Here is a 25,720-nt window from a genome sequence, read left to right on the forward strand (position 1 = left end):
GATGGATGTCTGCGTGATTATGGGTACGCATTGGATGAGCCGTTTTGGTTCCATGATCGACTGTGAGGGTCAACGGGTGGTAATTCGAACCCCAACTGGGGGAGAACTGGTTATTTATAGAGATGACACTAGGATGGGTTCAGGATTTTTTTTGGTAGCCAGGGCTCGACAGTTTATTCAGCACGGAAGTGCAGGTTATTTGGCTTATGTAGTGGATCCACGAGTCGGGGATCAGGTGTCGATTTCTGATGTTCCAGTTGTCAAGGAGTTCGTTGATGTATTCCTGGATGAGTTACCTGGTGTGCCTCCAGAGAGGCAAGTTGAGTTTAGGAGCGACCTTGTGCCAGGTGCGGCCCCTATTGCCAAGGCGTCGTACCGATTGGTACCGCCTGAGATGCAGAAGTTGTCATCTCAGCTGCAAGAGCTGCTAGCAAGCAGTTCATCCGTCCGAGCAGTTATCTGTGGGGAGCACCGATTCTATTTGTCAAGAAGAAGGATGGTTCACACTGAATGTGCATTGATTACCAGGAGTTGAACAAGTTAACGGTGTAGAACCGTTATCCCTTCCGTGGATTGATGATCTTTTTGATTAGTTGCAAGGAGCATCTTGGTTCTCCTAGATAGATCTGATGTCTGGGTAAAATCAGGTCAGGGTGAGGGAGGAGGACGTGGAGAAGACCGTGTTCTAGACTCGTTATGGGCATTACGAGTTCGTGGTGATGCCATTTGGGCTCACCAATGCGCTTGCAGTCTTTACGGAGTTAATGAATTGGGTATGCTGGCCGATGCTTAATTGTTCGGTTATCATTTTTATTGATGATATCCAGGTATATTCCAAGACCCAAGAGTAGCACGAGAAGCATCTTCATTGGTTTTTGAGGGTTTGAGGCGAGAACGGATTTATGCTAAGTTCTCGAAATGTGAGTTCTAGTAGCGAGAGGTTCAGTTCGTTGGACACCTCGTTAATCAGGATGGGATTTTGGTCGATCCGACCAAAATCGAAGCGATGATGCACTGGCAGGTTCTGAAATCTCCCTCGGATATCATGAGTTTCTTGGGGTTTGGCAGGGTACTACCATAGATTTATTTAGGCTTTCTCCAAGATTACAGTACCCCTCACTCGTCTGATGAGGAGGGGGGATTTCTGATGGGGCCCTGATCAGCCGTCGGCGTTTGAGACCCTTCGGCAGAGACATTGTGAGGCCCCAGTTTTGACCCTCCTTGAGGGAGTCGAGGATTTTGTGGTTTTTTGTGATGCGTCCATCACCGGGTTGGGAATAGTTCTCATGCAGAGAGGAAGAGTGATAGCTTATGCTTCGCGGCAGCTGAAGCCGCATGAGTTGAGATATCCTACACACGATCTTGATTTTGAGGCGGTGGTTTTCTCCCTCAAGATTTGGAGGCATTATCTTTATGGGGTCCGTTGTACTATCTACACGGATCACAATCAGCTGAACCTGAACATGAGGTAGCTCAGGTGGCTGGACGTGGTCAAGGATTATGACTGCGAGATCCTTTACCATCTGGGTAAATCGAATGTGGTTGCGGATGCCTTGAGCCGCAAGTCGGCTGGACCCACGGTTGGGGTTTCATGTATGAGGATATCTGTGGATTCTCCACTCGTGGGGTTGATTAGAGAGGCCCATGTCGAGGGTGCGCGGGAAGAAAATTGGTAGATTGAGAGGATCATGGGCAAGATCACCAAGTTTTTTCCGGACAGTCGTGGTTTATTGACCCGTTGTGGCCGGGTATGGGTACCTGTAACATCCCGTTTATTAAATAAATAAATAGATAAAATTTATGAATGAATAGTAGCCCTAAAATCCATAATATTAGAAGGTTATTGGTTTAGAGGAGTTAATTATCATAGTTTTTGGATGTTGGAAGTTAAAAGTGTAAGTTCTGGATTGGTTTTGTAAATATTTATGAAGGGAGGGTGAAACATCCCAAAAATACAGTCCAAAATTTTCACTTTAATCTTTAATAAAACCATAAATGTCATTCATCATATAAAAGTCAAAAATGGTGCATCTCGAAAAAATCATAACATTTGCCAATATATCAAAAACATATGTTAAAACATCAGAGTGAATCCTCCCAGGTTAAAAGTTGTTGTGTGTCGATGCAATCATGCCGAGCTCTTCCCCTTACTAACAGAAGTACTTGAAACCAAAACTAAAAACTGTAAGAACGAAGCTTAGTGAGTCTCCCCAAAATACCACATACCATACACATAATCACATAATCGTATATAACATACATTGGGCCCCGCCCTGCTACATCGGGCACTACCGGGCATCGGCCTTGTTTGGCATCGGGCCCCGCCCGACATCAAACCGCATCCAGCATCAGGCTCTGCCCGACATCGAACAACACTCGACATACATATGAGCATAACTACTAATACACATAACATGGGCATAACTACCTAATCATAGACATATAAACATTCATTGGGCCCCGCCCGACATCGGACCGAAATTCGGAAGCATACAAGCATTCCTCGGGACCACCCCTGCATCGGACCGTTGTCCGGAAACTTACAAATACAAACACATGCAAGAATCACAAAGACATCAAGCATACTAACATTCTTCGGTTACCGCCGCGACATCGGATCGAAATCTGGAAACATATAAACCTACATCGGGCCCCGCCCGACATTGGACTTTAATCCGGAACATACTAACATACATAAACGGGCGGGCCTTGGTGCCTTCGACCCATTCCTATTGGAGGAAAACTTACCTCAAATGTCGAGTGAAGTAGCTGAACGTCTCTGCTCCCACAACCGGCTCTACTCACGCCCTATACAAAAAACCCCTTAGATACGATTCCTTACTTCAAGATCCCTTCACGGGTCAACCTTGGTCAAAGTCAATGTCCAAGACAAAGTCAATGCTCAGTCAAAGTCAAAGTCAACTATCCGAGTTGACTCAACTCGTCGAGTTATCTCCCTGACTCGCCGAGTTCTATTGCTACTCATAGTCGTGATAACACGAGCCAACTCGTCAAGTCCCTTTACAGAATCGTCAAGTTCTACCTTGTACATAATCGGGACAAATCAACTCAACTCGTCGAGTCCCTCTCTGGACTGGCCGATTCCCTCTCTGGACTCGTCGAGTTCCTTAGTCTGTTTGGGCCATCTTAGCATATTAAGCCTCTACTCTCCAGATCCAAACTCCATACTTCTTCTACATACTGAAAGTGCCCTTTTAAGGGTAAAGTTTCCAACTTTACCCGTTAATAGTCCATCCTAATGGGTTTAGCTCAAACCATAGTTCTCTAGGACATAGATCTTGCTCCAAAAGCCATAATACTCCAACCCAAAACATGAAAACTAAGATCTAGGTCCCAAACACCAAATGAACACGTAAAGTCTCAGACTTTCCTTCCATGCATGGCTTTTTGGGGCTTAAAAGGCCAAAATAACACCTTAAAGTTTGCATGGGGATTCCATGGTCATAAATTTTGCACCTTTATGCCATGAAACCCCTTTTAGACCCCATATCTAAAAGGTAAATCACTTGGGACATCCATTTCCCAAGGACTAAGCTTCTTGGACCAAAAACCCCATAAAGTGAAAAGAAGGAGATCTATCAAGCTACTAAGCAAGTTTGAGACTTGTTTACCAGAAAATGAAGAGAATGAGATGTTGTTTCTGGATCTACTAGCTTTCTTATGAATCCCCAAGTTCCTCCTTCTTCAACAAGCTTCAAAAACGCACAATATTCACTCAAAATCAACTCACAAGCTCATACAAGGCACTAGGGTTTCGTGGATTAGGGTTTGGGACTTGGAGGCTGGAAATGAGGCCAGCAAGTGGGGTTTAGGATGCTTAAATAGGGTGCAAAACCCTGAAATTAGGGTTTCATCCTGACAACCCTACTCGTCGAGTCGAGGCTTCTCAACTCGTCGAGTAGGCGACTTTAAATCCCGCATCCATTCTGGTTTCTACTCGACGATTCTGGGGTTTCCAACTCATCGAGTAGCTCTTCTAAAGTGAATAAATTCTAATTGAATGTGTACCAGGAACCAGGCGTTACACAGGGGCTGCTTGGTAAATTATTGGGACTTAATTTGAAGAGATTTTGGGGGATAAGGGGCTGAATGGTAATATATAGACTTCGTTTGAAAATAATTTATAGAGGAGGGGCTGTTTGGTAAAATATTGGGCTTGTTATGAAAGGATTTTTAAAGGCTGGGGCTAAAAGGGTAAATTACGGGCTTAAGTTGAAAGAAAAAGGAGAAGGAGGGACCATTTGCGTCATTGTGGAAGGAAGTTTCATGTGGTCGAGGTATATAACCCGTCGCCCGGTAACCCTAACCCTAAGAAATGCTCATTACATCCGCCACCTTATAACCCCTAACCACCGGCCGCCACCCTCCTTCCTATGACTTCCGGCACAACCACTTTACTTGCTGAATCGGAGCACCCATCGTCAACCACCAAGAAGCCACCGGTTCTGTTCTGCTGCCGATGAAGACGATGAGTCACCACCCATGACCTCTCCTACCAATCGCCGCCACCTCCTAGCCACCTGGTGTCATCAATCGAAGCCAACCGTCAGTGCAACCACTGACAGCGATGAAGGGCCACACGTGACGTCGAATCAGTGGTTTGACGGACGTATAGCGCTGATGCCGTCGTCGCGGATCAACTTTTCTTCCTTTTCCGGTGACGAAGAGGACCACCAGCGGGTGCATTCCTCTATTGTTGTTGTTGTTGTTCGAGGTCGCCATTGTCGTGGTGAAATTCTGCTGCCATTAGCCATTGCTGTTGCCGCCATCTCAAGTCGCTGCCATCGCCATATGCCACCTGGTGGATGGATGGGTTCGTCAATCGAGAAATGTGTGTGTGGTCGTTTGTTGGCCAAAACTGAGAAGATAACCACCATGACCGCCAGCCATGGTGGTTGCCGCCTTCTGTCGCCACCAGCCACCATGAGAGGTGGTTGTGTGTGTGAAATGGTGTTATGTGCGTGTCTATTTCAGTTGAAGTGGTGTTTCGGTGTTGCTTGTCCGAATTTCACAAGAAAAGCCACCACCACCAACGTGAGGTGGTGGCTTCCACCTCTAACCACTGACTGCCGCCATAAGGGTGGCTGAGTGTGTGTGCATGTGTTGTTTTATGTGTGTGTGTTCATTTAGATATTGTTGTACAAATGTAACTAGTGGCCGGAATAATCAAGGAAATTCATAACCACTACCATGAGGTGGTGGTCGCCGCCGCGAGTCGCCATTGCCCACCACTACCCGTGGTGGTAGCAGGTGGTACCAGACTTAATTAACAATTAATTAATCTAAAAGCTTAACAAAATGGACTATTGGGGCGTGATGGGGTTGGAAACCCTAGTTATGCTTTAGAAAACCCTAGTTTTAGATATGTTAATTTGGAATTGTCGGGACCCACATGTTTGGACCACTGGATTGGAATTTTGAATTAAGCTCGATCACGTTGTATGTTTGGCATAGTGGATTGATGGACTTAATGGATTAAGTCCTTAATGGGTTAAGTAGGAACACTTAACCTTAATCGTCATTTTATGTGAAAACCCTAATTTTCTTTGGGCCTTGAGTTGGGCCTTTCAATTGGGTTTTGGTGATTGGGATATTGATGGTCCATCCAAGAACAAGTATATGAACTAGAATATTTGAATGGGCTTCAGGGTAAGGCCCATGTGAAAGGTTGGGCCCAATTTGGAAAATTAGGCCATAAATGAGCCATACCTGGGCCTTGATGATTATGAGATATTGGTCCATCGGAATGCCAAATGTTGAACTAGAATAAATGGTTGGGCCTTTAGGAAAACCATGTAGAGGTTTGGGCCAAATTTGGAAAATTGGGCCTTGTGTTGGACTTTGGTTCATTGTTTGACTTTTAGGCCTTTGGATTAGGCCTTGGGCTTGACTCAAGCTAAGTTGGGGGTAAAGTAGCCTTTTACCCAAGCATGGACTTATGGTTATGTGTTGGAACCCAATTATTAATTGGGTGTTATTGATGTTGACAGATCGGGAATCTGTCATCCAGCAGCTAGAGTTTGTCCGCGGGACTTCAGCAGTACGAGGTGAGTCTCCTCACTGTTTGTATGGGTCGAACACACCAATGTCGCCCCATTTGGTTTGTGTATTGTAGGAAGACCTGGGGGTTAGCCCTAGTCATTATGTATGAAAGATGAGGAGGCGACTCTTGGCACACCGTATGCTATTATGTATGGTAGGAATACCCGGGGGTTAGCCCTAGACATTATGTATGAAAGACCAGGAGGTGGCTCCTGGAACATTGTATGCTAATTGGCTAAGTAGAGTAGTATGTATGCTAGTTGTCTTTGTGATGCTTTCATGGAAGACTAAGAGGTGGCTCTTGGCACTTGTCTGTGAGACTGAGGAGGTGGCCCCCGGCTTGGCAAGAAAGACCATGTGGCGGCCCGTGGCATAATGGCAAGACTATGTTCGACACATAGCATCTTTATTGATTATGATATATGTATGGTTAATGGTTATGTATGGCAATATGTGATTTATGTGCTTATGTGCTAGACCCTATCCAGTTGAAAGAGACCGAAAGGGTAGGCCAGGACTCAGATATACTAGGTAGTATATTGATATGTATGGTATGTGGTACTTGGGGAACTCATTAAGCTTCATGCTTACGGTTTTCAGTTTTAGGTTTCAGGTACTTCTTCTTCAAAAGGAAAGGAGCCGGCATGATCGCAGCGCATCACACTATGTTTTCCGCACATGAGATCTTTGGGATTATACTTTGATATTGTTTCATTATGACATGTTTTGATTATTGACATACTGGTTTTGATATGGGATGACACTATGGATGTCTTTATACTATTGGTTTTATAATAACTTAATTAAAAATGAAATTTTTTGATCTTGAATTTTAGGATGTTACAGTACCTATGTCTGGTGGGGTCAGACGGAGTGTGTTGGGGAGGCTCATAAATCTCGTTTTTCTATTCATCCGGGGGCCACCAAGATGTATCGGAATATGCGTTTGAGTTATTGGTGGTCGTGTATGAAGAGAGATATCGCTTGGTACGTTGAGAGGTGCTTGACTTGCAGGATGGTTAAGGCCGAGCATCAGAGGCCCCATGTCAAGTTACAGCCTCTGGAGGTTCCCATGTGGAAATGGGATCATATTTTAATGGATTTCATAACCAAGTTTCCAAAGACGGCAAAGGGTTTTGATGCTATTTGGGTCATCGTGGATCGATTCACCAAGAGTGCCCACTTCCTGGCAATTTGGGAGAGCTCGTCGGCCGAGAGATTGGCCGATGTGTATATTCGCGAGATCGTTGCTCGCCATTGGGTTCCAATTTCCAATGTTTTTAGACTGTGATGTTCGGTTCACCTACCGTTTTTGGAAGAGGTTCCATGAGGAACTGGGCATGAGGCTGCATTTCAGCACAACTTATAATCCGCAGACCGACGGCCAGAGTGAGCAGACCATTCAGAATCGAGGATATGTTGTGTGCATGTGTTATTGATTTTAGTGGGAGCTGGGACTCCTACCTACCTCTTGCAGAGTTCTCCTACAACAGTTTCCACTCCAGCATTGGTGCTCCACCTTTTGAGCTTTTGTATGGGCGGAGATGTCGCACCCCAGTCTGTTGGGGCAAGGTTGGTCATAGGGCCATGGGTCAGACCGAGGTGGTTTTTCAGACTACATAGATGATTCAATAGATTAGGCAGAGGTTGCAGGCTGCTCAGAGTCGGCAGAAAAGTTATGCCGACCGACACTAATCTGAGTTAGAGTTTCAGGTCGGTGACATGGTGTTGCTAAAAGCCTTACCTTGGAAAAGTGTGATTCACTTCCGGAAGAGGGGGAAATTGGGTCCCCGATATATTGGACCATTCTGGAGTATTGCAAGGGTTGGCAAGGTTGCCTACATATTAGACCTTCTCGAGGAGCTCAATCAGATCCATAGCACTTTCCATGTTTCGCAGCTGCGAAAGTGCATATTGGATGAGGACGCGATTGTGTCACTAGATGACATTCAGGTTGATGAGCGCCTGAACTATGTTTAGAGGCCTGTGGCTATTTTTGGAGAGAAAAGTGAAGGTCTTGAGGAGCAAGGAAGTACCTCTGATGAAGGTAGAATGGCAGTATCGGAGAGGCTCCAAGTGGGCTGAGAGCCAGAGGCTGAGATGTAGGAGCATTACCCGAATCTGTTTGTTGCAGCAGACTTTGAGGAAAAAGTCTAAATCAAGTGGGGGAGAGTTGTAACATCCTGGGTTTTAGGTATCTTCAAATCCTTCCATTGGTATTGTAATATGTCATTTTTGGTCCTTGATGTTGGTTGGATTTAGCCCTAAGAATCCCTAGTTGCAAATTGGTAATTCTTAGGAGCTTGAGTTATAAGTTGGGTGTACATGTGGGTACGCTAGGCGTACACATATGTATGCAGGGCATGCACGTGTTCAAGTAAACCCTAATTTTTAGTGTTTCTGGGGTATTTAAGCACAATTATGGGTCATTTTGGCTCACTCTTTCAGCCTCCAAGTCCCTTAGCCGTTTTTGAGAGAACCCTAACCTGCATAGTGAGCATCTTGAGCTTATAGTGTGATTTTTGTGTGCCAAAAGGAGAAGTTAGTGCATCAAAGAAGTCAAGGAAGGAAACAAGCTTTTATATATGGGATTATCATCTTCTTGGGAAGCTTCAAAAGGTATACAATTTCTACCTTTATGCTTGGATTGTTTATATCTTGCTTTGGTTGCTTTCTGGTATCCTTCTTGTCCCAAGAGTCTCAATATTATGCATGCTTTATTTTGGTCGTGTTGGGTTGTCCTTTCAGACCCTAGGATGGGTCCTAATGCATAAAAATGATGCCCATTGAGCTAGTTTGGTCCATTGTTCTTTGTAGGAGGTCTTAATGGATTAAGTCCTTTTTGGATGACCAAAGTCTTAAAGTTTGAGAATTATGGTTCTAGAGTACTTTTGAGTCACGGATCTAAAGTTTGAGCTTAAGTGCTTAATTCATTAAGCACTTATGAGCATTTTAAGACTTACGAGGGTATGCCTCACTTAAGTTATGTACGCCTGACGTACTGAGTCAACCACCCCGATGGTGGTCAATGCGATGCGAAGTACACCCAACGTACCGAAGGGGTAAGTGTGTTTTGGGCCATCTTTTGGGCTTTGATACTTGGGCCCTAATGGACCAAATGGATAAGTGTGTTTTGGGCTAATTAGAGGATTGGACCTTTGGATGAGGCCCAATAAAAGGTTTGGGCCAAATTTGGAAAATTGGGCCAATCATGGGCCTTGAAGTAAGTTAGGCCTTTTGGATTAAAGATTTGGACTTGGGCCTTGGCGTAATTAGGGAAAGGGTAAAATGGACAATTACCCTATGTTTGGGCCCTTAGTCAAGAATGGTATCCCAATTGTTAATTGGGTGTTTGTTTATTGTGATGGTTCGGGATTTTCCGTGAGTCGGCAGTCAGGGATTTCAGTGCGGCTTAACATTTGAGAGGTGAGTTTTCCTTGTTGAACTTATGGGTTGAAGGTACCAAGGTCGGCCCTTTGGATTGTTATCCTGATTATCGTATGATTGAGTATTGTAGTGATCTGTTAGATCTAAATCCTGGTAGATAGGATGATGCCATGTTTATTGATCTGTATGATATGTGCTTGATTGATTAATCGATTATATGTTTATGAGTTATATGTCGACATGTGTGTGTGGTTGGGTTGAGGCGGTCCTGCTTTGTGTTGAAGGCCAACAGACCCAGGGCGGCCCGGATAGACTGAAGGCCTGCAAGGCGGACTAGTCAGGCCGAAGGCCCGCAGAACGGTCGAGACAGGATGAAGGCCCAGTGAGGCGGTCCAGACATGGTGAAGGTTCTGTATGTGTGTTGTTGTTGTGATATTTATGATTATGTATTGTGGTGGTATTTTTGGGGAAACTCACTAAGCTTTGAGCTTACAGTTTGGATTATGTTTCCGGTACCTCATAGGATCGCGGGAAGGAGAAGGCGTGATCATGCACCTCCTCATGTTTTTGTTTTACGATTTTGGTATTTATCTTATGTGAACTTATTTTGAAAACAATTTGTAAACAATGATGGTTTTGGATTTGTTTAAAAGTTTAAAATTTTCAAGCATTTTATGAATGTTACACTTTGTGAGCTAGGTGAGTCTCTTCACTGTACTTGCTGGTCAAAGGCACCAATTCTGGCCCATTAGATTATTTTTGTAGGATGCTAGCTACATTTGTGACTCTTGCCTGTGTTTGTATGTATGCTGGGCGGGGCCGATTATGAAAACCAGGCAGGGCTAATGTTGGGTGCGGCCCAATATATGTATGGTATGTGGTATTTTGGGGGAACTCACTAAGCTTTGTGCTTACTGTTTTATGTTTATGATTTCAGGTACTTCCGGTTCCAAAGGGAAGGGCCCGACTTGACTGCACCGCATCCCCCTAGAGTTTTTCAGCATTGGTTATTAGTGATTTTTACTCTGATGTGTTAATGATATATTCACTTGGATTGGTTTTGGAACAGCTCATCTCTGTGGTTTATTGTTTTTAAAATGAAAATTTACTATGAAATTTTGGGACCTTACATACTCACTTCACAAATAGATGAACTTCTTCAACCGTATTTCTGATATAATGGTATTTTATGTCGTTATGCTTAGATCTGCCATGATCCTTTGGTTCTTTTCTCAAAGCAACCCCTTCGTTATCACAGAAAAGTTCCAATGGCTTTTGAATGGTCCGGACTACTCTGATATTGTCGGTGAAGTTCTTCAACCATGTCGCCTCCTTTGATGCCTCACTTGCTGCGATGTAATCTAATTCACAAGTAGAAGCTTTACCTTTCGACATTGGGACAATAGCAGATGAACTCTCTTGGAAGCTGGGTTGTTCGAGCGTGGAGGATCTTTCAGCCTCGGGAAAAGCAAGAAAGCTTTCAACCTTCTCCTCGGTATCTTCAACAGCTGGAGCAACATCCTAACTTGAAAGTTGCATCAAAACAAACAAAATAAGGAAGCATGAATTTCAGGATCCTTAGTATAATAAAATTAAACCCTACTCTTTTTAACCTAGGTTTTTGGTAGGAGATCTTCGTGGGGAATAAAATCACACCTCACAAAGAAATACTTTTCTTTCAAAGCACCATCATTTTGTTTCGATTTCAAAATGAGATGTGATTTTTTTAATCTTAACCAGTAAACAAAAGGATCCAAATGTTTAAAGATCATAGATATGGGCTAACTCGAACAAACCAATGTCAAGATCCATGGAATGATTTAGTCGATCAATCCAAAAGAGAATCCTCCAGATCACTGTCATAACTTGGATGTAGGAAATTTAGGTGACCTCAAAATTTTTGGAAACGACACTAGAAAAATGGCAAGTCAGACCTAGAGAAAATGAATAATCAGGAAAGCAAACCCAAGTTGGGGAGACGAAATATGGCAGAACCTGAGCACCAAAAGACTTAAAGATGGTATTGGCGGGAAAATCCCCATTTACTTTCAAGGATTTGATGTCTTCATTGTCAAAAGAGCAAGTCTCTTTGTAAGACAGTATATTTTGGTCAATGAAGTCCTCAATGGAGGGGGAAATAATGCTAGCACGAGAGCGGAGTGCCTTTTTGCCTATGATTGACGAACAGGAAAAATAAGAAGAAAGGAGCGATAAATTTACCTTCAAGATAACCGGTAACGCTTGAAAGAGAGCTAGAAGAAGTAAAGAAGGATCGGGAACCCATGCGCCCTATTTATTCAAAGATCACAGAGGGGAGGGAAGTGATTTTACAGATAATCACGCCTAAGTTAACAGATACAATTCTATCCGTTAGAGTTTGAATTTCAGAATCCTTATTTTAATTTAATTATATGATAAAATATACTCTTCCAAATATTCGGGATTAATCAAAAATATTTTGTAGGTATAATTTAGGGGCAACTGTTAGGGGTCAAGATCCTCAACCCTATCTAGGATCCCGGATCTTAAAGGAATCTCAGGATCCCAAAACATACACCAGGATCCTGATCATTATCATTATTTTCTAACAAGATTAATGGCTATATTTCTTGTTTATTCTTCATCTATGCAGAAAGAGTCAGGTCAAGATTCTTTAAGTCTAAAGAATCATTTCAATCAAGCTTAAGATCCGGAAATACCAAGTCAAAACAATGTGCGGATACTTATTCAAAAGGATCCTAGAAATATCAAATTTCTAGTTATTCAGATTATACTATAAATACACATGTAACGACCCGTCTCTGGTATGTTGCTTCCATGATATTTATTTAGAAGTTTTCAAGAGGGACTCGACGAGTCTATAGCCCGACTCGTCGAGTGGGGACGGGATTTCGAGCACGTGTAAGTCGGCGACTCGGCGAGTCCATATTCGGGACTCGGCGAGTCTGCCTGCCAGGAAGAAACCCTAAATCCCCGGGTTGCTCACTATTTAAGCAATGTTATGTGCCCCAAACTCGCCTCCTTCACCCTCAGAGAGCCTATGAGAAAACCCTTAACCATTCATTGATTGATTAAAGTGTTTTGTGTGAATCCTTGAAGGTTTGAAGAAGAGAAAGAAGAAAGGACCAAAGGGAAGAGGTGTAGAGCAAAGATCCAAGGTCAAAATCAGAGTTCATTGAGGTATTTCTCGGATTCCTTCTGTTTTATGCTTTAAACCTCCATTAGAACACTTCTAGGGCTAGTTTGATGTAATTTCCAAACCTTATAGTTGTATGGATGCCTTAATAGGTCGAGATATCCCTAGATCTGTTCATTTAGGAGTTGTAGAGCCCGGATCTATTGCCTTTTTGAAGATGCTTTGCATGAGAACCCTAGATCTAGCCTTTATTATGCTTTTTGAGCCTTATTATCTTCATGGATGCTTATGGGCACGTAAAGATAGAATCTTTACGTGCTAATCGAGCTAAGGGAGCCCAGATCTATAAGTTTTATACGCTGGATTCAATCAGAATCGAGTCTAGAGTAGTTGCATGCAAGCGACTCGGCGAGTCGGAAGAACGACTCGGCGAGTCGAGTCGCGAGTCCCCGATTTTCCCCTTTTGAGTGATGCCGAGTGGGGACCAGTGAGTAGTAGAGTGGACTCAGTGAGTTGGAGGTCAGACTCAGTAATGGAGGAACTCGACGAGTTGTTCATACAACTCGGCGAGTCCAAGGCAATCTTCTTAGCTCGAAGAACAACTCGTCGAGTTGTTCATACAACTCGGCGAGTCGGATGCAGATTGCCTGAGTTTTTGAATCAAAAGGGAACTCGTCGAGTTGATGCCATACTCGACGAGTAGCCACGAGTAGGGTTGAGAAATGAGAATAGAGATTCGACGAGTTGGTGGCCCAACTCGGCGAGTCAGGTCAACTGTAGGTTGACTTTGACCAGGAGAGTTGACTTTGACCAGGGGTAAAAGAGTCATTTTACCCCAATGCAGTGATTAGTATTTGATTGAGTGTGTTTATGGAATTGTAGTCGGGGAGATACCGGAGCAGCAACAGATAGCTTCCAGAGCCATACACACAGCAGCTAGTTCACGAGGTGAGTTTCCTTCTAGTAGGAACGGGTCTACGGCCACAATGCCAGCCCGTTTAGTTAGCAGTAGTTCCGGATTTCAGTCAGATGCAGTAGTTAGATTGCTTGATGTCTTTGTGATTCAAGCATGTTTTGTGTTATGTGTTCCGGACTTCGGTCCGATGCAGTATATGTGTTATGTTAGCAAATACGTGTTTATGTTATGCTATGTTCAGACAGTTCCGGACTTCGGTCTGATGCAGTTAGTTCCGGACTCCGGTCTGATGCAGGGGACAAGGTCCCAGTCAGTTCCGGACTTCGGTCCGATGCAGCTAGTTCCGGACTTCGGTCTGATGCAGTTAGTTCCAGACTTCAGTCCGATGCAGTGGGCAAGGCCTAGTATGTGCTTTATTTGTCATTGTGTGGTATGTGGTAGTTTGGGGGAGCTCACTAAGCTTCGTGCTTACGGTTTCAGTTTTTGGTTTCAGGTACTTCCGCAAGTAAAGGGAAGAGCTCGGGATGATGGCATCGCACACACCATAGCTTCAGTTTTTGTCCTGGGAGTTGATACAGTCTTCTTAGATTTGTTTTGATACAGTTGTGACACAGCTTTCTCATAGTATTTTAGTATGGTTTGAGATACGTAGCGTATGGTTTTATTATATGATACTCAGTTTTATGACTTTTGGTTATATTAAAAATAAAATTTTCGGGTCGTATTTTTGGGATGTTTCAACACATGTATAATTCACACTAAAGACACACATAGAGCTACTGAAACACTTGTACTCGTATTCTTATTATCATTTCTGTAATTTGCATTCACATCAATAAAATCAAACAAGGCAAGTGATCATTATCACCTCCCAATATTTTATGCCAGAGATCCTATCAAGGATCAAAGACTTTCCTTGTAAACTACTTGTGTCATTTTGATCTCAATTCGATACTCATATTAGTCACAATACCACAACCTCTCATATAATTTGGTTGATCTCCATTTGATCGATTTTTTTACCAAAACATCATAGTAGTTGCAAATATTGTCATGCCACCTTTGGGTAGATGTATTTAGCTTTCTATTTTTCTATTTTGAGAAAGTGTCGTTTAATTATTCAATACAAGAAAACTTGAATAATTTTCACCAGTAAATGTTAATTCCAAAGTACAATGTTAATTTGACTACTTTGGCCCTAGTGTTGCAGAAAACGATCTAGATGGCTTATTAATCGTCGCCTAAAAGATAGTCAATCTCTATTGATAATGTTTTGTGTTAGTCAGCCAAGATAATTGGTGTTGGTCAAATACGGAACTAGACGGTCCTAGGCGACCTAATCGGTCAAAGACGGGTGAAAGGAAAATATGTCAACATGGTTAAACTCTTAAGTTGTTAAACTCTTAATCTATTATTCTGAAGTTGTTAAACTTTTAATATGATTTCTAGTTATTGACTATTAAACATCATGTTAATCTGATGGTCTGAATAATAGGAAGATTTATTAAACTTTTGATTAATTTTTAAATAATTTAGGGCCCCCAATTTATTCCCATCTAGACCAGTTAATCCTTTAACATCAGTAGAACAGTTAATGTCGAATACTTGTTATAATATTGTTTTGGCCTTAATCGTGAAAAAAATACATAAAAGTAAGTAATTATGAATGACCTACTCGTGAAGGATTAAAGTTCCATTAGTGGAAACCTTTTCTATTATTTAATTTAAAGTTTTATATGTGAAATTTAGGGGTCCATATTTAAAAGAATGTGAAAGTCATCAAAAGACTTTTGGTCTAGCGGTATCATGAGTTGATGGATAAGTGTCCCTCAACCAAGGATTGATGGTTTAAGTCTTGCTTTAGATGAAATGTCTATATTTAAAAATAAAATAACTGATGGATGTATAAGTCTTTCTAGAAAAGATTAAACGTATTGAGTTATAAGGAAACCATGTTTTAAAATCATTAAAAAAAACACCATCAAAGTTTGGTATGTTCTAAAACACCATACAAGTAAGGCATTTGTACAAAAAACACCAACAAACTACATACTTTGTTCAAATGTCACCCTTATAGTAACTGACATTTATCGGTAAAAATTAATTAAGGGGAACAAAAGAGAAAATGACACATGATGATAATTGTGTTTCAAAATCGCTCAAAAAACACCATTCAAGTTTGGTTTGATCAAAAAACACCAACAAACCATACATTTTATTTAAATGTTACCCAATAGTAATCAATTCATGTAGGTTAAAGGATGACTTGGCATAAATATTAGTGACATGACATAATAATTTGTGACATGGCAGTAGTTGATACAATCCTCCTTTAAGAATCAATTTAGGGCTTCTACGTGAGCGAATGACTGAAATTTTTGAAAACAATGAGAAATATGTCCATAAGTAGATCAAATAATGAAATTTATGAAAACTAAAAGATGCATAATAGCTTGCAATTCATTCTAGTTTAGTCATGACCTATAGCTAGGCAAGACACAAACAAGTAGATTTCACCACATTACAAATTGACATAAATATTCATCAAGACATTGTTGTAGTCACATTACAAATTGACATATATATTCAAAAAAGTATTGTAACGCTTTAAAATTTTCAACCAAATTAAACTTTTCAAAACAACCCAATTTCATTAAGTTATCACAAAAAGGTTTTCAATACAATTATTATCAGAGTCTTCCCAGAACCATATCATAAAACATAAACATGAGGAGCGGTACGATCACGCATTTGCCTTGCCACGGTCTCCTGAAGTACCTGAAACATTTAAACCACAACTGTAAGCCCGAAAGCTTAGTGAGATACCCCCAAAATACTAACCACATATACCATACACATAACATGCCATATCATAACAGAACATAGAATAGCCATGCACTTCGGGTCTACTGTGTGACTGGTCCGCCGTACCGGGCCTTCAGTCCACCTGGTCCACCCTCCGAGTCTAGCCATATACATCAAGTCTACAGCGTGATTGGTCTGCCCGCACCGGGCCTTCAATCCACCTGGTCCACTCTCTGAGTCTACAATATGATTGGTCCGCCCGCACCGGGCCTTCAGTCGTCCTGGTCCACTCCCTGAGCCTCGGCACGTCTGGTCCGCCCTCTTGGGGCCTACAGCCTATCCGGACCGCTCGCTGGGCCTTCGGGATAACCGGTCCGCCCTGGGTATGTTGGCCTACAACACAAAGCAGGACCCGCCTCAACCCAACCCCAGTCCAACAACCACGTGCACATAAACATACAATCATATAACAATTCACATCCAATCAAACCGATCTAGCAGATCACATAACATAACATCATCCTAACCAGGATACCGACCTAACCGGGTCTCTAACATATACCATCCTAACTACCAGGATGCAAACATAGGAAAGCAAACATAACAAACAACTACCCGGATTTCCATGCGATAAAGGGTCGGCCTTGGTGCCTTAGACCCTGTTGATATAGTGAGGATAACTCACCTCGCAACTACTGACTGAAAAGATAAGATCGCGCTGCTCCAACCTCCAACACGAACTCCACCACTGATAATACCAAAAGACTGAACTCAATAAATACCAATAATTACCAAAATACCCCTGGAAGTCAATTGGCCAACTCTTGGACAAAGTCAAAGTCCTCAGTCAAAGTCAACCTTCCTGACTGACTCTACTTGCCGAGTCAACCTGCTGACTCGTCGAGTCCCTATACTCAGAATCTCCCAATCCACGACTCAACTCGCCGAGTCGCCCCAAGACTCTCCGAGTCCAACCAACTCTGAGTCACTTCATGCTCAACTCACCGATTCACCGCTCTACCAAAAAGGTTAGGACCTTACGACCAGACTCGCCGAGTCCAAGGCAATCTTCAACAGACTCGCCGAGTTGTTCTTCCAACTCGTCGAGTTCCTGCCTATCTTCATCCAACTTGCCGAGTACACCCATGTGACTCGCCGAGTACCTCTAGTTCTTAATCCATACAGTGGTTTTCTAAGCCATGCAAGGACTCCCAACCATAGATCTACTCTCTTACAATCCATCCATCACATAAAGTGGCAAACTTTACGTGAATCCAAAGAGATCTAAGCATAAAACACTCTTGGGCTAGGGTTTGGGACAAGAAGGCTTCACTAGCAACTCAAGGACAGGGGCTTTATGCACTTCTGGATCATCTCTATTCCCGATCTGAGGTAGCAACCTCAGATCCAACCTCCAACCCGAAATAACTCTAAATAAGCTCCCAAAAACTCCACAATGATAGATCTAGAATCTCAAAAGCTCCAGCAACGAATTATTACCTCAGAAGGAAGCTCCAACTGAAGAATGAACCAAATCTCTGCAAAGCCCCTTGCTCCAACCTTCTTAATCTTCAAAGATTTCTTCACCAAGCACTTATCAAGGTTCCAAATGCTCTCTAATGCTCTCACAAACAGATTTAGGGTTTCTGGACCTCAAAAGGGGCTAAGGGGACTGAGGGGAGGGCATTAAGTCCTTTAAATAGGGTGCAACCCCAAAGATTAGGGTGTTTCTCTTTTCAACACCAACTCGTCGAGTCCAGCCGCCGACTCGCCGGGTTGGCCACTTTACACGCGACCAGAATCGAGACTCTACTCGTCGAGTCCACCCATGGACTCACCGAGTTGACCATCCTTATTTACACTTTGAACCCTGAACTTGCACTCCTGAACTCAGGATGTTACAAGTATATTGCTCAAGATTGTTATGCTACCCATATCAAAATGTTACACACACACACACACACACACACACACATATATATATATATATATATATATATATATATATATATATATATATATAGGTAGGTAGGTAGGTAGGTTCTGTTGAGACTAAAAATAATAGAGATATTGATATTCAACCTCAGCCACATATTTCAAATCTGCCGCTCTAACCCTCCGGCGTACCGGCGCAGCAAGTTTGTTATAATCATAAATGATTATATAGCGTCGCCCTTTCCTTTCCCCTCCGTCACCATCCCCACCACCATAACCGTCACCGCAACCGCCACCACCACCTCTACCACCATCGACCCCACAACTGTCACCTCCGTCACTTATACCACCGCCACCTCTGTCACCACCATCTCTTCTGCCACCAACTATCATAATCATATATGATTACTCAGTCAGTGGACAAACATATATGTATAATCATTTGTGATTAGGCATATACGTATAAACATGTATAATCATATATGATTATACCTTTTGCCATATAATCATTTATGATTAGGCATACATTGTTGTTGCCGGTACGCTGAAGCGTTAGAGCGGCAAATGAGAAATATATATGGCTCAGGTTAAATTTCAAAAATTATACTTTTTTTTAATCTCAAGTGAACTGTCCCCTATATATATATATATATATATATATATATATATATATATATATATATATATATATATATATATATATATATATATATATATTTATACAAACCCCAAAGTTTTTGTCACGATTAGTCTTCATAGTTGATGTCCAAATTCGAGAAGGATGCCCTACAACCATAAGGGTTTGTATCATTAAATATCTTATGTATCTTTGAAATGTATGAGCCTGAGTTGGAGATCATTAATTTAGTAGAAGAAGAAACAATTAGAGTAAAAGAATAAGTCATTCGTTCATGAAGAAGCCCTAAATCGATTTATAAATGAGGAATATATCAATTAATGTCATATCACTAATTTATTATATAATGTCATAATAATTAGGCAAAGTCATCATTTAAACTAAAGAGTTGTTTACTAGCAGGTAACATTCCAACAAAGCGTATAGTTTGTTGGTGTTTTTTTTTTGTGCAAAGATCTTACTCAGACGATGTTTTTTGAACATACCAAGCTTGAATGAGTTTTTTTAAACGGTTTTGAAACATAATTACCCTCATGATTCTTGTGTTTTTTTCTCTTAATTTTTACCGGTAACAGTTGGTTACCATAAGACGACATTTGAACAAAGTATGTAGTTAATTGATATGTTTTTTCTCTTAATTTTTACCGGTAAAAGTTGGTTACCATAAAATGACATTTGAACAAAATATGTAGTTAATTGATATGTTTTATATAAAGACATTACTTGAATAATATTTTTTAAATAAACTAAAGAAGATTTGATCTACAATTTAAATGATAATATATGAAACAACATTTCACATTTAACCTATGTATTATAGACCAAATTATAATCATTATCATATCAAAATATGTAATATTTTTGTTGCATAAACATAACCTTTTATTGTTATTGAATAATAAAAAGTGTATGTATGTGTATGAAAATAAATTAGACAATATAAAGTGAGAAACTTGGTAAAAGCATAAATAGCGTAAGAGAAATGATCGAGTTTGTTAGGAAGCCAACAAATCTCGGCTCGTTTCCAGCCCCAACCGTCTCACTTATCACAGCTCACTCGCAAGCCAACCCTACCCCTTCCTTCACAATTATCTCATTCACTCGTAAATAATCGAATCATCGTCTGCAGATGTTGCTGTAAACCTGTATACATCATCTTCTAATCTCATTCCTTTTTCGCAATTGCAAAACCCCACACTTCACACTCATAAAGCTTCCTCCACTCCTCTCTCTCTCTTTCTCTCTTTCCCCTATCTATCTCCATTCTCCTCTACATTACCTTTAAATTCCTTTCATAACATCTATGGAGGATTACCTTCTGCTACTACTACTACGGTACTACCCCTTTTGATTTGATCCACTTCTTCTTACTCAAACCCTGAAAATATGCCGAATTCGGAGATGACCCAACACACCGATGTCATTGATTTAGAATGCGGTGGTAATGGTGAAAATGAAATTGCTACACATCATCTCCGCCGTTCCACTTCAGACGACAATCAATGTTTTTCCGATGCGGAAGAGGGTTCTTGTTACTCCCAATTTTACTCGACTTACGGCGATGGAAACTACGATGATCCTGAAATCGGACACGCTTCCCGGAACTCGAGGAGAGTGTCGTCTGTCGGGTCCGATTGTTCGGTGAATGTCATCGGAGATGAGGGTAAAGTAGTTATTGTGCATTTGGGGAAGAAGGTTGAGAGAGATTGCAGAATTTGTCACCTGAGCTTGGTTGATGATGATGGTGATGATGATGCGATTGAATTGGGGTGTTGCTGTAAAGATGATTTGGCTGTTGCTCATAAACATTGTGCCGAGACTTGGTTCAAAATCAAGGGAAACAAGTGAGTTCTTTCCTGATACCTCCCTAAATTAATTCAATCCATTCCAAATCATAATCATAAATTCATAATCTTTTCGATTCAATTCGATTCAATCAAACCTTGAAAATGTCATTGTTCTTGTTTATTTTGGGTTTGGGTTTGGGTGTGCCATTAAAATTGATTATCATGATTTTATTGTGCATTAAAAAGTTTTATAGATGCCTGTTAAATTACTTAATTAACCCTTGGTTTAAGTAATCGAATTTATGATTAGTTAATGCTACTCAACATTCTTGAAAAGGAATAGATAGAAGCACCCTATATTTGACTTCCAAAATCAATCTCTAACACTTCAAATTTAACATCACTATTTATATGTTGGTAGGATATTTTTAATAAAGATATTATATTTGTTTTGTGTATATATTGATTTATGCTTAAAAATGGTAAGAAAATTGATTAAATTCCTAAAAATTGATTAGTGGGTGTAAAAGATAAAGAAGGTCGATTTAATTAAAGGATTAAAGGAGAAAAGAAGAAGAAGAAGTGTCGAATAAAAGCAATAAATAATAATTGTTACACCGACAATTCTCTAATTATTCCGTCCTTTTTCTTAATCTATAGACTGTATTATGCTACATTTACCAAAATACCCTCATGCAAACCACTTGTTGTTTTTATTGTAAGGGAAAATTTTCTGTTTCACTTGTTTACTATACAAAAGAATGAATTTCATTTCCCACCGTTGTATTTCACTCCCATCCTTTGTTTCCAAAAAAAACAAAAAACAAAAAACTGTTTATTTATTTCTCATAAGTTATCAGATATGGGTCAATTAAAAAATGTCTATATCTTGAAAAGACCAATAAATAAAATCACCAAAATCATGTGAATAATTATAAAGGGTAAAAAATATATATACTTTTTCCCCAATATGTACTAATTGAAGAATTTTGGTGGTAGATCTTTATTCACGACATAATGAGATTCTTTTGTACTACTAAGAAAAGTATCCAATGAAATATCTTTTTTTATGTAAGATTACTTAAGGATCACTCCAGCTGTTAATGGTCATGGGATGATCTGTATTGGATTCTGTTCTATTTTTTTAATGTTCACAACATTTTTTTGTTCAATCTCTCAAAGTTCCAAAAAATTTCCCAATGTCTAATTTGATTTTGTATCCATAAGGCTCAATCTGCTGATTAATTTTATTTTTATCAGGACGTGTGAAATTTGCAATTCGATTGTGAGCAATCTGATTGGTCCAAACGAGACGCCATCGATCCACGGATCGATGGATATGAATCCCGGAGCAATAATTGTGGGCCCCACACACATGTCATCAGCAACACGAGGAGGTCGTGGATGCATCAATGGTCACAGACTATTGAATTTCATTCTAGCATGTTTGGTTTTCGCTTTTGTGATATCATGGCTTTTTCACTTCAATATACCATCATGATGTACACATATATATATATATGGTTGGTTATAATCCCATACACGGGAGCATATAGTTATTTCAATGTTCATTGTACACGTTACGCTGTTCATTTTAATGGTGGAATGAGAACTTAATTTTTTTTATTTTTTTTGTTGTTCTTTTGAGTTTATTGATTTATCTCAATAACGATAGCATAGATAAATAAAGTACAAGAAGTGATGGAATCATATACAATTGACATTTTCTTTTAATCAAATATGTGATGATAGTCTGTAATAAAATGAATAGGGGACAACATCGACATGTAGCAACATAACATATTAACATGCCCTCAAATCGTATTTCTTACCCAATTAAAATTGTTGAAGTTATGATTTTGACTTTCGTTGACTATACACCATCCAATACATCAACATGAAGTCCATTGCTATCTTCATTAACTTTCCCATTCGCTTGATTTCTCAATCTCTGTATCACCATCATATTAAATCCATGTCAACTACTTATATTTTAAATTTAAATTTATAATCATAAATAATAAATTGAAGTGATTATATTTTACATATCATACCCAATCTACAGGATCTCCGGGGTTTCCATTCACAAGTTTAGTATTCTCTTCTTTCATCCGGACATCTTTGCTCAATGGCAATATAGGCGCCCCTATATTACGCTCAGGCATATCTGCAAAAATTATAATTTTCATTTTTTTTTAGAATTACTAATTTGAAAAATCATTTTTATTATTTATTAATTTAGAATGTGACTAACCTGCCAACTTTCGGTCAACAAAGAAAACAACCAAATTGACTGTGTACCATGCGACAACGACATCAACTGTGTAATGCTTCCGAGAAGCAATAATTAACAAACTTTGAATCACAACAGTTAGCCATGCACACTGCTTTATAAATCTGCAATAACAAAACAAAACAAAAAATAAAAAAGTGTCTGTGAATTACGAATTTAAAAAAAAAAAAAAAAAAGTTGAAATACTTACCTCCGTGTACCATATTTTTGATATGTTCGGACAAATACTAGAGAGAAAATCATATGGGATGAGAATATCAAATCACCACATCCATAAAGCACACCACGTGGCACTGTAAATATAGGAAATAAATAATATCAGAAACTTGATAAATTGCATCGAAAATAAATATATAAAAAAAAATGAAGCTTACTGATTAATAGAAATTCAAGAGGATTATCAGGACGAGGCAATGTTGCAAGGCGTGAACCCTAAAATCATGAAGACTAAATTTTATTTTTTATTGTATGGAACAAAATAAAACCCTACACAAGAAAAAAATCAAAAAAAAAAAAAAAAAAAAAAATTCAATTTCCAACCTACCTCTCTACAATGGTAGTTTGGACCAGGAAGTTGAGTTGAATAAAATGTAAGGACACGAAGAAATTGACAAGCCTGTAATGTGTATAAATTTACATTTTACACAAAAACTTTTATTAGCTAATAAAATTCACTGTGTTGTGTAATTGTGTGTATATATTAAAAGGTACAACTTACAACTAAGAATGAAAGGACCCTGCACCATATTAGAACAGTGTAGATCTTTTTGGTCTTGAATACGAAAGGATGGAATGTCCACTGTCCCACAAATCAAAGAGAAAAATAACAGCTTATGAGAAAAAATGTAAACAATTTGAAAAAGAAACAAAACCGTATAAATTAAATCAAACACTCACCAAGATAAAAGATAGAAAGATGAAAGTAAAAACTGTCTCACTAACATATGCTCTCTCCTCTCCAAGCTCCTAAAAAACATATTTGACAAATTTATATGAGATTTATCACATAATCATTAATATAGATGAAGTAAATGAATATAATTCTGTGTTTAAACATACTGGAAGTAGAAGGAATCCAGTGTCCTGTAGAGTTGGCCCAGGGCGATGAATGTAGTGAACACCTCGAGCAGCTAGCCCATGCATGTACTATGAAGAAATGGCAAAAAAAAGTAAAAGAATCAATAAAATGTTGAAAGAGTTATGACTGAATCACAATCAGATATGTTAGATATAGTACAAATACTGTAACATCCTATTGAATATGGTAAACAGCTTTTAGTGGAGTACAAATCAACCTTTTGAAACCCGACAATTTGAAGTTAAGGATGCATCATGCAATTAATAGAGGCAATCAGTTATGGATGTTTAACTGATTCAATCATCCCACTCAATTTCATCTAACAAATCGATACTTTTTCCATGAAAATGTTGAAGAGCATATCGCTAATTCAATATTAAGAAGAAAAATACCTGGCAAATTAAACCGCCGAGAACATACTTCCAGTTCTCCGCTAGAAGGTTGACTTCAGTTGTAGTTTCTGCACTAATTCTTTTCCAGAGCTTTTCAAAAAGCAAAAAGGGAAACAGATCAACGAGAGAAGATGGATTATGATATTAATTTATGCAAAGAATGCGATTAAGATTAGTGAAGTAGTTTAGAGAAAAGATTGGATACCTTGGAAGTCTCGCGACCAATGTAAAGCGACATTGTTTAATCGTGTAAGAGCCAATGCCATATTACATCACAAACCTAACTGTTAATGTCAACATCGCTTATCGAATCACACTTATCGACAAAAATCAACCTTTTTCGTTCAAAAATCTATGATCAAATATATGAAATCCTCCAACTGCTTTCAATTCGTCCCGTGGTACGATTACCAAATCGATTCACCAAATTCCTTTAAAATCAATCAGGATTCGGTGAAATCCGCCACAAATCAGAGCCTTTTCAACGTGAAACAAAATTGGAAATTGCGATCGTAGTAAGATCCAATATCAGAATAGTGGCAATTCTTAAAAGTAAAATTTATTACGACTCCGATTTCGGGAAAGGCTGCTTGTGAAGAAAATTCTCTCTCAAATGTTTTTGCTGAAACGCGAGTTGAACACGGAGAGACAGTTGAGAGAAAAACGAGATTGAAAGAGGGCTTTTATTTTGATGTATGTTTCCTTAACATCCCTAAACTTTTTAATAATTACCATTTATGTCCTTTACAAATTACTATAAATTCGAAAAACTAACTTTTAACTGAAAATCTAACTTTTTAAGGGTGTAATTGAAAACTTGTGGAAAAAACTTAATTAGATTATCAAATAAATTTCTCAACTAGTTTTTAGCAAAACTAGCTTGTAAACAATTTTAGTTTACTCATCAAACACTACATTGTAATAAACTCAGAAAATAAATTAAATTATATGCATCAAACACAACAAACATCCATAATATTCGAGTTTTTTAGTGAAGTCCAAAAACCTTTAAAAATCTTTACACTATAATTTGTTCATCAAGTTGTTTATAAGACCCCCAATTTTAACTTATACCCATTTGCTATTTTTTCTTACAAGTTGGTTCATTCATTAATGCTTGTAAAATTCTAGGATCAACCAAAATGATTGAAAAAACTATCATCAAGAGCATGTAAATTTACTAGTTTTGATAAAAAAGATGTGATTAACAAAGCTCCCACAATAGGTAGCAAAAAATTTCATATTTTTTTCAAAATGAAAAAAGTTCTAAAAAAGAAACACATAACTTTAA

General features: G+C 39.5%; 2 protein-coding genes across 2 annotated transcripts; one reads left to right on the plus strand and one right to left on the minus strand.

Annotated features, from left to right (window-relative positions):
- Positions 1 to 19,876: 19,876 nt before the first annotated feature.
- LOC111882745 (uncharacterized) lies at positions 19,877 to 22,292 on the plus strand. The gene is made up of 2 exons (XM_023879106.3): positions 19,877 to 20,723; positions 21,927 to 22,292. The coding sequence occupies exons 1-2, from the start codon at positions 20,266 to 20,268 to the stop codon at positions 22,165 to 22,167; spliced, it is 699 nt and encodes a 232-aa protein (XP_023734874.1). The 5' UTR covers positions 19,877 to 20,265; the 3' UTR covers positions 22,168 to 22,292.
- A 64-nt stretch (positions 22,293 to 22,356) lies between these two features.
- On the minus strand, positions 22,357 to 25,088 carry LOC111882743 (phosphatidylinositol:ceramide inositolphosphotransferase 2). The gene is made up of 11 exons (XM_023879105.2): positions 24,635 to 25,088; positions 24,430 to 24,519; positions 24,019 to 24,105; positions 23,857 to 23,925; positions 23,678 to 23,758; positions 23,504 to 23,575; positions 23,334 to 23,391; positions 23,150 to 23,252; positions 22,921 to 23,063; positions 22,721 to 22,833; positions 22,357 to 22,617 (listed from the first exon to the last, which is right to left on the minus strand). Exons 1-11 carry the CDS (start codon positions 24,665 to 24,667, stop codon positions 22,540 to 22,542), a joined length of 927 nt encoding a protein of 308 aa, XP_023734873.1. The 5' UTR covers positions 24,668 to 25,088; the 3' UTR covers positions 22,357 to 22,539.
- Between the last annotated feature and the right edge of the window lie 632 nt (positions 25,089 to 25,720).

Source organism: Lactuca sativa, chromosome 9 (genome assembly GCF_002870075.4).
Source record: "Lactuca sativa cultivar Salinas chromosome 9, Lsat_Salinas_v11, whole genome shotgun sequence".
NCBI classification, from domain to species: Eukaryota; Viridiplantae; Streptophyta; class Magnoliopsida; order Asterales; family Asteraceae; genus Lactuca; species Lactuca sativa.

Excerpts from the sequence above, each read along its gene's own strand:
- LOC111882745 (XM_023879106.3), top strand. The coding sequence starts at position 20,266 with ATGCCGAATTCGGAGATGACCCAACACACCGATGTCATTGATTTAGAA. Across the intron at positions 20,724-21,926 it reads TTCAAAATCAAGGGAAACAA|GACGTGTGAAATTTGCAATT; the intron begins GTGAGTTCTTTC and ends TATTTTTATCAG.
- LOC111882743 (XM_023879105.2), bottom strand. The coding sequence starts at position 24,667 with ATGTCGCTTTACATTGGTCGCGAGACTTCCAAG. Across the intron at positions 23,926-24,018 it reads CTGGATTCCTTCTACTTCCA|GAGCTTGGAGAGGAGAGAGC; the intron begins GTATGTTTAAAC and ends TATGTTTTTTAG. Across the intron at positions 23,576-23,677 it reads GGGTCCTTTCATTCTTAGTT|GCTTGTCAATTTCTTCGTGT; the intron begins GTAAGTTGTACC and ends TACACATTACAG.